Raw genomic sequence first — 13,778 nt, 5'->3', positions numbered from 1 at the left:
TAGAACACGAGAAGGTGGAGATCGTTGGTCGAAGATCGCGGCTTCTTGTGGACAAGGCGAATAAATATTTTGGAGGCGGTTCAAGCGAAACGATTAAGAGGCCTTTTTTATTTCCCAGCCGCGCATTCTAGAGGAAACCGAGCCACGACGGTGGTAATAAAAGAAATCGAGCGTAATAATGGCGATTATGTCGTTACGATCGATTGCTCGGAGGCACGCGACTACGACGGAGGCGGGCAGAAATCGATGTCACACGCGAGTAGTATTCTTGGCAACGATATTAGAAGCTGTACGAACGTTGAATCGAGAGGATGGTGGGGGACGATGAAAAACGACGAGAAAACGAGCGGCGGAAGTTCGCGAGTCGTTGTTGGAAATCGGTGCCAAACACGAAACGATTTCGTTAATCGCGAATTAGTCGGAGAACAGACGAGTTTGTCGTACGTTATCCCGGTTATAAACGTTCGGTGAAAATCTGAAAGTTTCGCGGTGTTTCGTAACCGTTTGCTTCGTGTTGAGAAGCAAAAGTTGTCTCGCGAGCGGGAACGTGCGCTCGCTACGAGCGAATAGTTTCGCGTGGGCCGCGACGAGTCGTTACCCCGACGATTTTTCCGACGCACGCGAAACGTTCGCGCATTATACTCGGTGCTTTCTTTTTTTCAGAACGGCTCCATTGAATTCCTTTTACCGCAACCTGTACGTTTTCTCTCGTAAATAGCCAGAAGCGCAGACGCGATGTTTCTGCCAGCTGTTTCGCGAATATTTTTCGCTGGAAACCAAAGTGGAAAGCAGACTCACCGTTTGTGTTGAATCCTGAGGCCTCTTCGAGGGTGCAGCGGTATACCGTCTTTCAGCCAGTGCACCCTTGGGGGCGGAGAACCCCTCGTTCGGCATACGAGCTTCACTCTCTCCCGTAACCTCGCTATCGAGTCCCTGAGCTCGGACAACGTAACCTCCCTCACTGCAATCAGACATATTACGCTCGTTAAAGTCGTGTAGTTACATCGTCGATTCGTTGAATCGATGAATCGATTCGGATCTTTGATACCTCTATGTGATATTCGTCGAAGTCACGTCGACGATCGCAAATGAAACGGAAGCTGGACACGAAATGGAATATCCGAAAGACGATTAGGGAGAAAGTTACGAACGACGTAGCTTCGTCCGTGGGAAATTCTGACGCGTAATGAATTTCGCGACGGGTAAATCTGCGCCGTTGAAAGAGAATTCTTAAAGCGGCCACTTTCGAACTTTTCGTCCAACTACGTGTCTCGAAGTTTTGACGAAACTTCCGACGAAATCCTACCGGAGTTTTAATAAACTTTTCGAGAGCCGTACTTCTCGCCACCGAGAGAAACGGCTCCACGAAGCAATATGTGTTCCAAATTGCGCGATCTTTGACGGAGAAACTATTCGCACGTTCCGGTGATAATTTCTTATCATCGAAATTTCCTTCTAAAACTATCAAAAGAATGTACCTAGCAGTAGAAGGGTTGGAAAGGATGTATTCACGGAATTTTTCGTTTCCCTGCGGTGAACGTTGAACTGAGAGCATCCGGCTTGTCCCGGCGCGACCCGAGTTCGTAAGAAAAGGCAGAATCGTTAGAGGCAGGAAGAAAAGGGCATTCTTTACAGGGAAGTAGCGTAGTTCGCTTTAAAGAATCGTATAGAGTAGGTTCCTTTTCGCCACGGAATACCCGGAACTATTGATTTCAAGTCAAAGCGTTGTATTTCCCGGGGGCTATTGAAAATCAACGTTCAAGATTATCGAGTAACAACGACTTTGAAAGCTGATCCACTTCTAAAACGGCCGACGAAGAACAACGACACTGCGAACTCCGATTGTTTGCTACATCGCACGCGCTATGTGTAACGTTTCACGAACGGAGAAAGCACGGAATACTCGTTCGTCGAGCGATCTTACATTTGACGAGATACAACGCGTCGCAGCAGGATACGAGCTCGTTTGTTCGACGACCTCGCGAACAGACACTTTCGAATCCATCGTCCATTGAACGTGGATCGTGCAACGGGAGGACTCATTGTGTTTAATCCGATGAATCTCATTTGCACGATGCATAATACACCTCCATTACGACCAAGTCGTTGCTCCCCCCATTCAGGTGGAGCCGCGGCGAGATCAAGCGGCTGAATAATAAAAACGGCCGAGACTCTCCACAAGGAGAGAGCTTTCGGCGTGTTTCGTAGGCCGTCGTGAAGAAATCCTTTGCGCCAGCCCCGCATTATTTCCCGATGAAAATGTCGGACTTCTCGGTCGAACGCAACGAACACGTTCAATGAAAACGCCCGTTCCATTATGCCACGGACCAGGGAGAATAATAATAACGGGGCGGCTGCCGGTTCTTTGCCTTCGTATACCCTGTAACGACTCGTGCACACGCTTGCCTCTCGTTACCGAGGATTCTCTAATAACCGTGCAACGAGAAAAAGCGTCCTCGTGCTCCATGGTTCGCCGGACGGTGCATTCGAAGGCTTTCGTTTCACTCGAGGAGTTGGATTTCTGTTACCCCGATAGCTGCTGCCATTCTAAATTGGGTCCGAATCAAAACCGTTGGGAAAGTGGGTCGGTGGTGATTCTAATTTTAGATCCGCCAACCTTTCCTTACGGGCTCGTCCATTGTATCGTGGAACGAGTATAACGGATAAAAATGGATCACGGCTCGCTTTACTCGTGTCCTTTTCTTACCGATTCTTTGTCATCTCATCGTGCTACTTCGATGGTTCGTTTCTCGTGTACTTTTCATTACGTATGGTAATGTCCTCGTGCCGTCAGTCACGACAAGCTATCAGCCAAGAATTCAGGATAATCTACGTTAGAAACGCGGTATCATCGAAATAATCAAGGGCCCGATACGCGATCTTAATCGCGTTTCCAGTCTCGAGCGAATTTGCAAAAATTATTGCGCGTCTCGCGAAAGATTGATCACAGCTTCGTGGTTTAATAGCAAAATCGACGATATTTGCAATCGCGTAGAACCGAGCCCAGCAATCTTAACAGCAGTTTCTTTCGCTAGGGTTTCGCTATTTTTCAAGTCCGTTTCTCGTTGCTGCGGCGCCTGGTATTTTGACTAGCGTGCTCGGCGTAATTACAGCATTCCCTCGGGAGCCGAAACGCGACGCTCGAATTATCCACGACGTTCCACGTCGCGGCAAGAACGCCTTCGGACATTTAATACGTTTCCATCAATGTCGTCGTCGCCGGGCGACGCTGTTACTCGAAACTTACCGTGCCAGCTCCGTATTCGCCGCGTACGATCCTTCGGAATAGAGTCGCGTACGAATCTACCTCGTCCTACGAGCTTACGTATCTCACAGACGAAACATAGGGGTTTGGTTAACGTTATATCGCACGCCATGCAATCTCGTCATTTCCGTTCCAGAATCCACGCCCGAGATTCATCCGCTTTGATTTTTAAAGGATTAAAATGAACCTTTCGCTAATTAATATTTCACTCCTCGAATTAACAGTTGTTATTCCTGGCTGACCTAATTAGTAAAAACTCGTTCGATAGATAGAGAGTTCGTAATAAGAGCAGACCACTCACGAGTGTAAAAAGCTTATAGCAGGTTAAGGAAGATTTTCAGTAGTACGAGTCAACGTATTGACGCGCGGTCCGTTGGCAGATCTATGGCAAAATCTAAGGCAGAAGAGATTGGATATCGTCGTCCTTATTATATCGGAGACATTTATTCACAGCGACAGGTAGATTGTTTCAGGTTGATCGACGTCCAGATTTCGGCCATGACAGACAGTACAGTGGAATAGGTCAGCGTATCGACGAGCGCCAATGTTTCTTGAAGTCGATTATAGACTGATTCGTAAATATATTATCAAACGGATGTGAATTTATTTTTCATTTTTATTTTCGTATTATAGCGGCCCGTGACTTTTTTCTATGGATCGGAGCAGACTGTAAAGAACTCAGCTGTCGCAACATTTTTACGACTGTCTTGCATCGTGACCCGGTTAATAATTTCTCGTCGTCTCGGAACAGGAGTTAAAGATACGAAAGAAGCGACCTAGAACTCATTAATTATGACGCCTGCAATTTCCCGGCGATCTGGTCGCGTCTCCGGTACTTCGCAGTTCGAAAAAAAGTGGTCGGTGAAACGAACGTTTAAACTAAACGACTTAAGTCTTGATCCGTTCACGAACGTCGCCAAATATTTGCATCTGCGAGTGTATACAAAAATTTACCGGAACTCTATTAGCGTCACGCTGCCAAGTTTCCAGAAGAACGAAGTAAAAGCTGTTTTCTTGACCGAACGTTTCCCCATTTCGACGTTTTATTTCCGAGCCGTGGATTATTTGAAAAAGCGGAACTATCTCGTAGTCGTTGGTCGGATTAAGTCACGGAGATATTAATTCGAGCCAATAGCTAAAGTGCTTTTGCGCGTTGAACCGAAAGAGGTAGGAAGGCAGTTAGCCCGGATCGGACAATGCCTGAAATTCACTTGGAGGTAAGAGGATTTCGTGTCTGATTTTTGGCACCACCAGCTGCCCGGTCTATGCGTTATTAACCGGTTACGTCTGTGCGCGTACGTTCGAGGAGAAACGCAGTGGCATTGGTGCGAATAGGAACGAAGAAAAACCGAATAGAGTGGGTAGACAGATAGAGAATGGGAAAGGGAAAGGAGTGGGACGCGAAGAGACGTAAAACGAACAAGAGAAGAGACGAATCCGGGGATGGAAAGAGGCGAAAGGTGGATATTCACGGTATTCCCATGTTGCCGGAGGCCGCCGCGTGCGGCCCTCACTGCGAAACGTCATTTAACGATTAGCCGTGCGAACTGACTGCGAAATTCAAATTTAAATGGCACTCGCGGGATCGGCCTCGATCGAGTTCTCCAGGCACCTGAATTTATGCTGGAATTGCAGCGCAATTGTCGTGGTAACGGGCTGTGCGAGCTGTCGATGACGAGGCTGAACGCCGCCACGAAGAGCGAAGGGAGAAGAAAAATTGTTCTGAAAGAGGGCCGGACCTTTCATCGAAATACTTTTTCAGCGCGGTGCTTCCACGAAAACGTGGAAAAACTCGTTTTAGCCGTGGCGACTCGTTTCTCCTTTCAGCTCTTACGTTTCTCTTCTATGAATCGTGAATTAAAAATGTTGGAACGCCTGGAGGCGCCTGACGGTACCACGGAAATAAGATTCAAGGCAATGTAACCGTCTTTGATCGGACGACGGTTTCATATCGAATAATATGGAATGTGTTCGAGTTCGACGGAGTCTTCCGGGCTGGAGAACCGAGCGAATCGGAAAAGAGAAAGACGATGTTGGAAAAAGTCACTAATATTAACATCGGGTCTATCGAATGTTTCCAATTGATAGAGAATCGTTCGCGAATCGTACTCCGTCTCTCTCGACGATACTTCGTTTATGTTCTAGAATGTACCTTCCGATTCATTTACCTCTAATTCGTCGATCATCTTCGAAACGAAAGAAATACGCCAGGCAGACTTTGTGGGAGAAGCGACATGACGAAAGTTGGACGCTTCCAACGTCCAAAAATTCCAAAGTAGCGCAACGTTATTGAACGCGAGGCGTCGACTAAGCGTTTTCAGTTCTTTGCAAAGAATCCTTCGGATCGTCTTTTTCACTCAATCCTCGGATCTTCCGTCTTTGCCGCGCTAAAAGTTTTTGTCGCAAAAAGCTTGGTAGCCGACACTGTGCGACGAATAATACGTGGTCCCGTTTCGCGACTGCCATGCTCGGTCGTTCGATCCGTCGTCGTTGTAGATCGATCGAATCCGTGGAAGGACGGAAGGAAAACGGAGACGCGGAAAAGAGAAAAGCAACGCGGGGTCTGTCAGGCGGCGTGTCACGGGCCGCTACGAGGGATGAAACATGCTGAGCGACCAGCAAAGAGAGCGGCAAGGTTGATTAATGAACGCGTCGCCGAAAGAGCAAAATAACAAATAGCGCGTTGCCACGTTGCCCTCGAGCTGACGCGATGGCGACCGTTCGACCTGCTCTGCAACGAGGGTTGTGGCAACCGGCCATGCCGCTTGCTTGATTCATAGTTCCCGCGGTGCACCGACGGCTTGTGACGAGGCGCAACCTCGTGTTAAGCATACGGCCGACCCTCGACCGACCACCCTTTGCTCCTGATAATTGATTGTCTCGCGCCCTCCGACCTGGTGCCGACCAAATTTCATTTCGTCCTCGCTGACTCTATCTGGCTGCAGTTTTTCATTATCGTGTCCTTTCAAGAAACACATCGACGCGATCGTCTCAAACTGTCTACCTTGATCGCATGCCCCTACGAAGTTCACCGAATATCTCGGATTTAGAAAATTTAAGCCATAAAAGCTCTACCCGATTTCTGTAAGTAAACTCGAGCAAAAGAAAGACGATAAATCTACAAATAGGACACTTAGCAATGAAATAATCTTTTCATCGGTCGTCTAAAATAATGGAGTTATTTTTGTATAACTCGTGATTCGATTATCTAGAGGTTCAGCGAGGTATAAGAAAAGTTCCACCAGGAACGTGGCTTTTTCAAAAAATGGATACACCTGGTCTAATTTTATCGAACGATTGGAATCTCGAAGGTTACACAATGGGTGGGTACTGAGTCGATCATATCAAGTCGGCGATAGATTATGTAATTTCCGCGCAATCTTTGATTCCTGGCACGTCGTCGGCTGGAAACGAGTTTGGCTGGTAGCTGGATGTGGGTCTGAGAAAGTGGCGTTTCCAACGGTATCGCGGCGTCATCGACAGCCCTCTTCGTGTATCGCACGGTACACGCGACATCAACCGCGATATCATACCCCGACGTGAAATCTGTTTCTCTCCTCAGGGTCTTCTGTTGCTCGCCGTAATTTCGCTTCGATGGAGATATTTGCGCGTCGTCTGTTCGTATGCTCGTCGATATTCAAATCGACCACGCCGATTGTGTCCTGTTATTACAACCAACGTTTGTCATCAACGCTTCGATCGACATTTTTACCGGGAATCGCGAGCAATCACGATTCTCTATGGCTTCTGCTCCACGTTAAGTATTTATTCGCACGTAAACTTACAAAAAAGTACTTTCAACGAAGTTCCCTACGATAAGATACTCCGATTTGGCGGTGAAACTATTCCATCGTTATGAATGTTAACACTCTACTATCGAGGAACATATCTACTTGAAACGTAAAGCCCGAGGTGGAGTCTACGAGACCCGTGAACGTACAGATAATTTATACGTACACACAGAACGTTTTTGACAATTTTTCTTACTGATTTACTTTTATCGTACATTTTCCCGATAAACATGACGGAAGAGAATGGTCGGAGAGCCGATTTCATCGTCAGGAATTATTACGATATTTTTTTATTGCGATATTATTATTAACCCTTTGCACTCGAGCACTTTTTCCTATACGTATACGTGACGTGTCTTACAGCTAGTGTAAAATGATTTCATATACAAATTAACTTAAAAAAACATTATATTCTAATAATTTATCTATATTTACATCTTTGAAAACATGATTTTGTAATATTAATTTCTGTACTTTTTTTGTATGATAACATATAAAGCATTCGCCAAGATTCAGTCTTGATATAATTAATCTCATTTTTCAACTGTTCAAAATCAAGTTCATCTTCATTTGAGCTAACTTCACTTCCGAAAACCACTTTTTTTAGGGTTTCTAAACTATAATACTTTAGCCATGATCGTCGAATCCGAAGACGTTGCTTCAATACCATAGGTGAACCATAGTTTCGGAGGGATATGGGATTAAATATTTTATCTCCATTTTAAAGTCTAACACTTTACATTTCCTAACAAAGAACACAAGAGATGTCGAAATCTAGCATAAACAGGGACTGTCGCCTCTCGCTCGTCACTGGAGTTGCAGCACGGAATGCCGTGGTGACTGAAAGTCGCCTCTCGAGTGCAAACGATTAAGACGACATCTCGCAGCCTTATTTGTCGGCTGATCGATTTTCTCGCAATACGAAGATGCAATATGACTCTTTATAAATTTTCCATGTTATCTTTCAAAACCGACAGGTATTCTATATCGTAAAAGAATGCAAAGCTATGTTACTATTAGCTTACTGCTTTCACTCAATTTCTTTTCCCCCTGACAGATTACAACGTACACGTATCAAACGTCGTTTCGTAAAATGGACAAGCTATGTCGGTTTATTTGCGTGAATACGAAATTCAAGTACTTAGTTATAAAAAGAATGGTAGAAAATAAGAAAAATAAAATCAGCGTAGTCTGTGAGATTTCAGCTCGGCGGTAGAGGGTTAAAGATAGAAGGCGCGCCAGGTGATACGCGATACCCAGATACCCGAGTGAAAGCAGATCTTTTAAAACCTTTTCGCAACGAACTGAACGCGAATAGAGCCGTTTCAACCGGAGGCGAAGAACGCTATTCATTGCGGCGTAGACAAAGGTTCGCGCAATTCCCGTTCCCGCGCCAGTTCGTTTCCAGACAATTTTCGTAATCGACTAACTTCCGGACCGGCGATCATAATTCTCGATGCGCCGGAAGATTCGATATCGCGCGGTTTCACGCTGCGCTTGTCTGTCCGGCCCTTTGCGAAACGATTAATGCGGGCTCGTGTATCGTCCGCAGGATGACTCTGTGCGTTTGCACCTTTGTCCGTTCGTTGGTTTACAGACCGCTTCTGTCCCGCCAGCAGAACCGCGCGCTTCCGGTTACTCACTCGATTCGTTAGCTCAATCTGATCGGTTGTGCGCGACTGATTACCGATCGATCCTGACAAATATTTAATCGCGATCAATCGGTCGAAAGTCACCGGTTTCCCTTTGTTTTTCAGTCACTTCGGCTGACTACCTTTATCGAATTAATTGGCCGCCGCTTGCCGTCGATATCCTCGTTTTTTCATCTCGAACCATTACCCGTCCCTATCGATCGCTGTTCCATCAAGACTTCGCTTCAAGCGTGAAAGGTTTGTCGTCGTCGGACGATTTTTCTCCGGTTCTCTGGTAGCCGGCTATAGCATACGGCTGGTCACCATTCCGAACATTCGATGTAGCAAATTACATCTAATTATTATTCTTCAGCACTTCGACAAAGTTTGCTCGTGTTTTGAATCGATCGAGTACGATTCAGCAGTATGGTATTTCTGAAGCGTACATCTTGAATTTTCATTTTTCGTTCGTTATTACGCCCGTGGCTTCCCAAACTTTTCTTTCAAACATTACTACTTGTCTCGAACATTGAAAAAGATGGCTCGTCTTAAATGACTCGTGCTATATCATAGCGTATTTCGTACTAAACGGAAATGTTTAGAGCGATCGTGCGATTCTCTGCGATCACGAATCGCGCAAATATCCGTGCGAGATCGTTACCGAGAACACTGAGCAACGCTCAGGGAAAAGTTGGTCGATTTGTTTTCGGTAATTCACCAACTCGTCCACTAACCATAAAATCCGACCAACTTTTCCAGGACTGCCGGAACTCCTTCCTCGTTCGTTACTCTCTTCCGCTCGTATATACGGAGCCATAGGTACGGGCGTGTCGTAAACGTTAGAGAGCTTCAAACACTCGGCGTTTCTCTCTCCGGTTCTCGAAGGTGGCCGCGATTCTCGTTCGATCTCGAGGAACAAGGGCTTGTTAATCAGAGGTCAACGATTAACCAGGACGGCACGGCGAGAAGGAAGAGCCGGAAACTTTTAAGCGCGAGAAATTGCAACAGCGGAGGCTGGCCGGGGCAACTTCTTTCCATTACCTGGGAGGAGGAAGATTACGCGGGCGGGTCGGAAGTGCCGTAGAAAGAAGGAAGCGGAATTTCTTGCCGTTGTTTTTCGTTTTAATTGCAGCCGGCACCGGGAGGAGCGTCGAGGCATGGCAGTTAACGAGATGGCGTAATATCCTCGACCCGTTCGTAGATCGGCCCCTATATTCGTCGTCGTTTCGTTTTCACGAGCAATCGATTAGCGTCATACAGGGAATATCGTTATGAGCATAATTCTCTTCGTAAGCGACTGTCGTTCGTCTAGATCGTTCTCCGTGGAACGTGTCTCTTTTAATAGCCCATCGTTCGACGTTAAATTCAACCATTCGTTCGATCCTCGACGTTTGCTTTACCTTGACACGGAACGAGCTTTCGAATATACGAAACAAAGGGAATTAGGAATCAGGAATACCAAACATCCGGGGCTTTGCGGTTTCCGGTGACATCTCGTCAATACCGCGGTTTCCAACGTTACGAGCGAGTACCGATGCCTGCACAGGGATCATTTCGGTGTCCTTCGAAACGACGAGCTGACCATCGTTTCGGAAACGCGTCTGCGCTTCGAGGGGAAAGACTCGTTCCTGGAATTCCAAAGGATCGTGGTCATTAAACGGCGAACGTCTCGATGGAATGGTTTCTTCTCCCGAAACGTCTTTCGGATTTATCGCGACGACGATATCAACGGAATACAAGGATGGCGTGTTTCCAGCAATAAACCCACGAGCCTTCGCTCGCGATGAAGTTTCTCACGCCGCGATACGTACAGTATCGGTTTTTATTTCGCCTCGGTTCATAAAGTTCGAATGGATAATTTGTCGAAGCTTTCCTGCCCGAGGAAATTGAGTTAGTACGGTCGAGGCCGAGGAATCTGTCGCTCTTCGATCTTTCGACGCGGTGCAGATTCTTTGAAGCGTCGAGACTTTTATCAAGCTTGAACATGGTCCTCGAAAATCCCAAAGGAAAGAAAGTAAAACAGCAGGAAGGAAGTAGAATTTCGGTAAATGAATTTTAAATGTAAGCAAAGATTACTGACGATGATTCGGGGAACAACTCGGTACGACAAAAGCGAAACACGCGATGCAGTTGCGCGAGTTAATAGCCACGATGGCCATGTGCGGAAAGGCTGACGTGACGAGAGGCGATGATTCTTCGGCCAGGAGTATTTTCGTAGGCGCCGGCATAGATACCGATAAAAATCGCGTCGCGTCCACGGTTCGTGGGATCCCGACCGGGCAATTTAATAATAATTGACAGAAAATACGGTTATCTGGCGAGCGATTTACGAGCGCGCGCCATGGTCGCATTTAGAGGTGTTCTACGCAAGATGAAACGAGTAGATCGCTGCTGGAAAATCGCTGCGTGTAGGTAGATCGAGATAAACTTCGCCATCCGGCCGGCGTTCACGGTAGAAACAAAATTACCGTTGCACCGTTACACGTCGAAGACAGAAATTACGCGGGGTAATTGGCATCGATTTCGCATCGAGCTAAATTTTCTTGGCGACGAACGAGCGAAAAAAAAAAAAACAAAAGAAGAAAAAAGATTCAATCGTTCGTGGAACGCCGGCGTTCGGTGTCTCCCTATTTTGCGTCTTCGTTGTGAAATCGACAAACTGCAGAGACTCGATCGACAGGCTATCGCGCGGACCGACGACCATTTCAACTCGTTATTCGTGTGGCGTACACATCGGAAGCCGTCTCTCTGTCAAAATAAAAGAGCGCGTCGCAGATTTTGCGGCGGTCATTATTTCGAAGACGTATCTGGGCTGCATCGATTAAACGTCGGTGGCGTCGCGCACACGGATCTAGGCCCGCCGCTTTTCCATTTCATCGCCCTTGTCGATACTCGTTAACGACGACAAATCTACTTACCGAGTTAATCCGACGCGTCGTTGCGGGCCGATATCAGCCGGCCCGTAATTTTACAATAATTCGTCCGCAATTTTTCATCTGACGATTTACGAGTGCCACAGCCCATCGTGCTTCCGCGTTTATAAAAACAAGAACGAGAAGAAGAATATACGAAGAGAGGAAGAAAAGAAAGGAACGAGATAGAGTAAAGGGGAAAAAGAGGTACATCACGTGGAAAGAGGAGAGGAGAAGGAGGAAAAGGCAGGCGAAAAAGAAGGGTTTGCGGCGACGAATGGAGGGTGAGGATCGCGCATAACTGTAGCGCGATGTTCGATAAATTGCCCCCAGGTTCTTTTTAGTTTGCCGCGATATTTTATTTACAAACTAAACGTATCCGAGTGCGCGTGCCGCGGGAACGTCGTCCGAATCGGTTTAAACCTTTAAACCGACCTTCTTTTTTCCCAATCTCGGAAATCATAACCGGAATTCTCGATTTTTTCTCGAACACGGTCGCCACAATTTCTCCACCGCTATATTTTATCTCCCTGGCCGCTATATTTTATCTCGCGTCATCTCGCGGCGTAACGATTAAAAATGCGTCGGACTTCTGCTTGGAAATAACTGAGACCGAATCATATGTAGTATTTGTACGTTAAATGCGGGGCAAATATCGACGAGTGGAAAACACTTGAATTAACAGACAAAAATATTCATGGGAACGGTAAATAAATTACCGCAGGAGAGTGTCTCCCAAGTCACACACGCTGTCTGTAACTATTTCTATATTTAGGATGAAAAGGTCGCTGCCTTCTGTGCAATAATATGTAGCGTTAAATCTAATACACTTCAAGTGAAACAGACAGATTTAACGCGTCTATTAATAATCCTGACTGCGAATTTCAGATCGATTACTCTATATATCCATAATACTGCGTCGAGTGCGCTCGCTATTCGGTATATTCGTCGGGCGAATTAGACGCGGTATGACCTAACGTACCTATCGTATACGTGGTGAATTCTATCTTAAGCTCCTTGGGATAGTAATGCGTCCTCTAAATACGTCGAGAATCAAACCCCGCTCTACGTATCTCCGGTGCAATGTGATTTACGTCGCGAAATGAAGCGAGGCAACCTATTATATAATTATGCATGAAATAACGATCGATCAGGAGATCAAGAGACAGCGTGAGAGTTCTCTCAGGAACGTACGAACCGCAGAGACAAGCGGAAAGCCCCGTAGTTGGTAAATTTCCTTTCCCGTACCGATGGTGGTTTCTGATATCGGTTCGACCATAATTCATCATGAATTTTTGTATTGTCTTCTAGACGAATATGTAAAACTTATGGCGAGCACGACAGGGGAAAAGAGTGCGGTGCGGCGTGTCGTAGTAAATGCCGGAGAAAGAATGTCCCAAAAATGTTTAACGAGTCATCCTCTCTACCGATAGACACGTCACCCTGGGAGAAAGCGAATTCCAGTTTTGTGACGCTGCCAACCTACCCGTTCAGAATTCTTTTCTTGGCATAATGAACTCCGCTCGTTTGCACGCGACCGATTCCTCTTCGTTCCGGCTTATTTATCGGGAATACCTCCTCGAGCAAACCGCTAGACTTATCTTCTACCTCGGTCATCCTCCCTCCCGTCGTTCAACGAGCTCTCGTCACGGAAAATTTCACGAGAACGTCGCACGAGTAGACCCTCGAAACGAATCACGGAAATTCCATGTACAGATAGGCGTTTATCGTCGTGTTTACAGCAGGTGGTCTCACGAAAGCGTCGACCAACCGCCGATTTCGATTTTCCATCCGTCTCGCGAAAATTGCGAAAGCCCAGCGGGTTCGTGCAATCTTTCTCAGGAAAAATTGTACCGCCATCGCGTCTCCATTTCTATCACGGCTCGACGGAAGCCCCAGGTCTATGGTACGCATTTAATAAGTGAACAGATTGAAGAGTCGGTGGAAAAATCAATCTTGGAACGGAAGTTGCTACGTCTCGAGAAGACTCGAGAACGCTTTTGCCAAATGGAAAGAGGAAACGGGAAGAGGTTCTCGTTTACGTAATTCGTCGCCGGGAAAGGGTGACGTTCGCGGCGTCGAAGAAGGACACGAACCGCGACGAAAATAGATCCGAAGGTTCCAGGAAGGGATTCGTGCGTGGTTTCTGTCTCGTGTCAATGAACAGCCGATTCGACGT

The 13,778-nt window shown here is 46.6% G+C and overlaps 1 protein-coding gene across 2 annotated transcripts in view; it reads right to left on the bottom strand.

The window, feature by feature from the left end:
- The window catches only part of LOC126925010 (protein vein), a 198,994-nt gene that overhangs the window by 84,386 nt on the left and 100,830 nt on the right, over positions 1-13,778 (bottom strand). For both annotated transcript variants that reach the window (XM_050740102.1, XM_050740109.1), the window contains one exon: positions 799-961. In XM_050740102.1, the coding sequence (XP_050596059.1) occupies positions 799-961 (163 nt within the window). The remainder of the gene's footprint in view (positions 1-798; positions 962-13,778) is intronic.

The sequence above is a fragment of the Bombus affinis genome, chromosome 2 (assembly GCF_024516045.1).
Source record: "Bombus affinis isolate iyBomAffi1 chromosome 2, iyBomAffi1.2, whole genome shotgun sequence".
Lineage (NCBI taxonomy): Eukaryota > Metazoa > Arthropoda > Insecta > Hymenoptera > Apidae > Bombus > Bombus affinis.
This window is presented reverse-complemented; position numbering and strand designations above follow the sequence as displayed.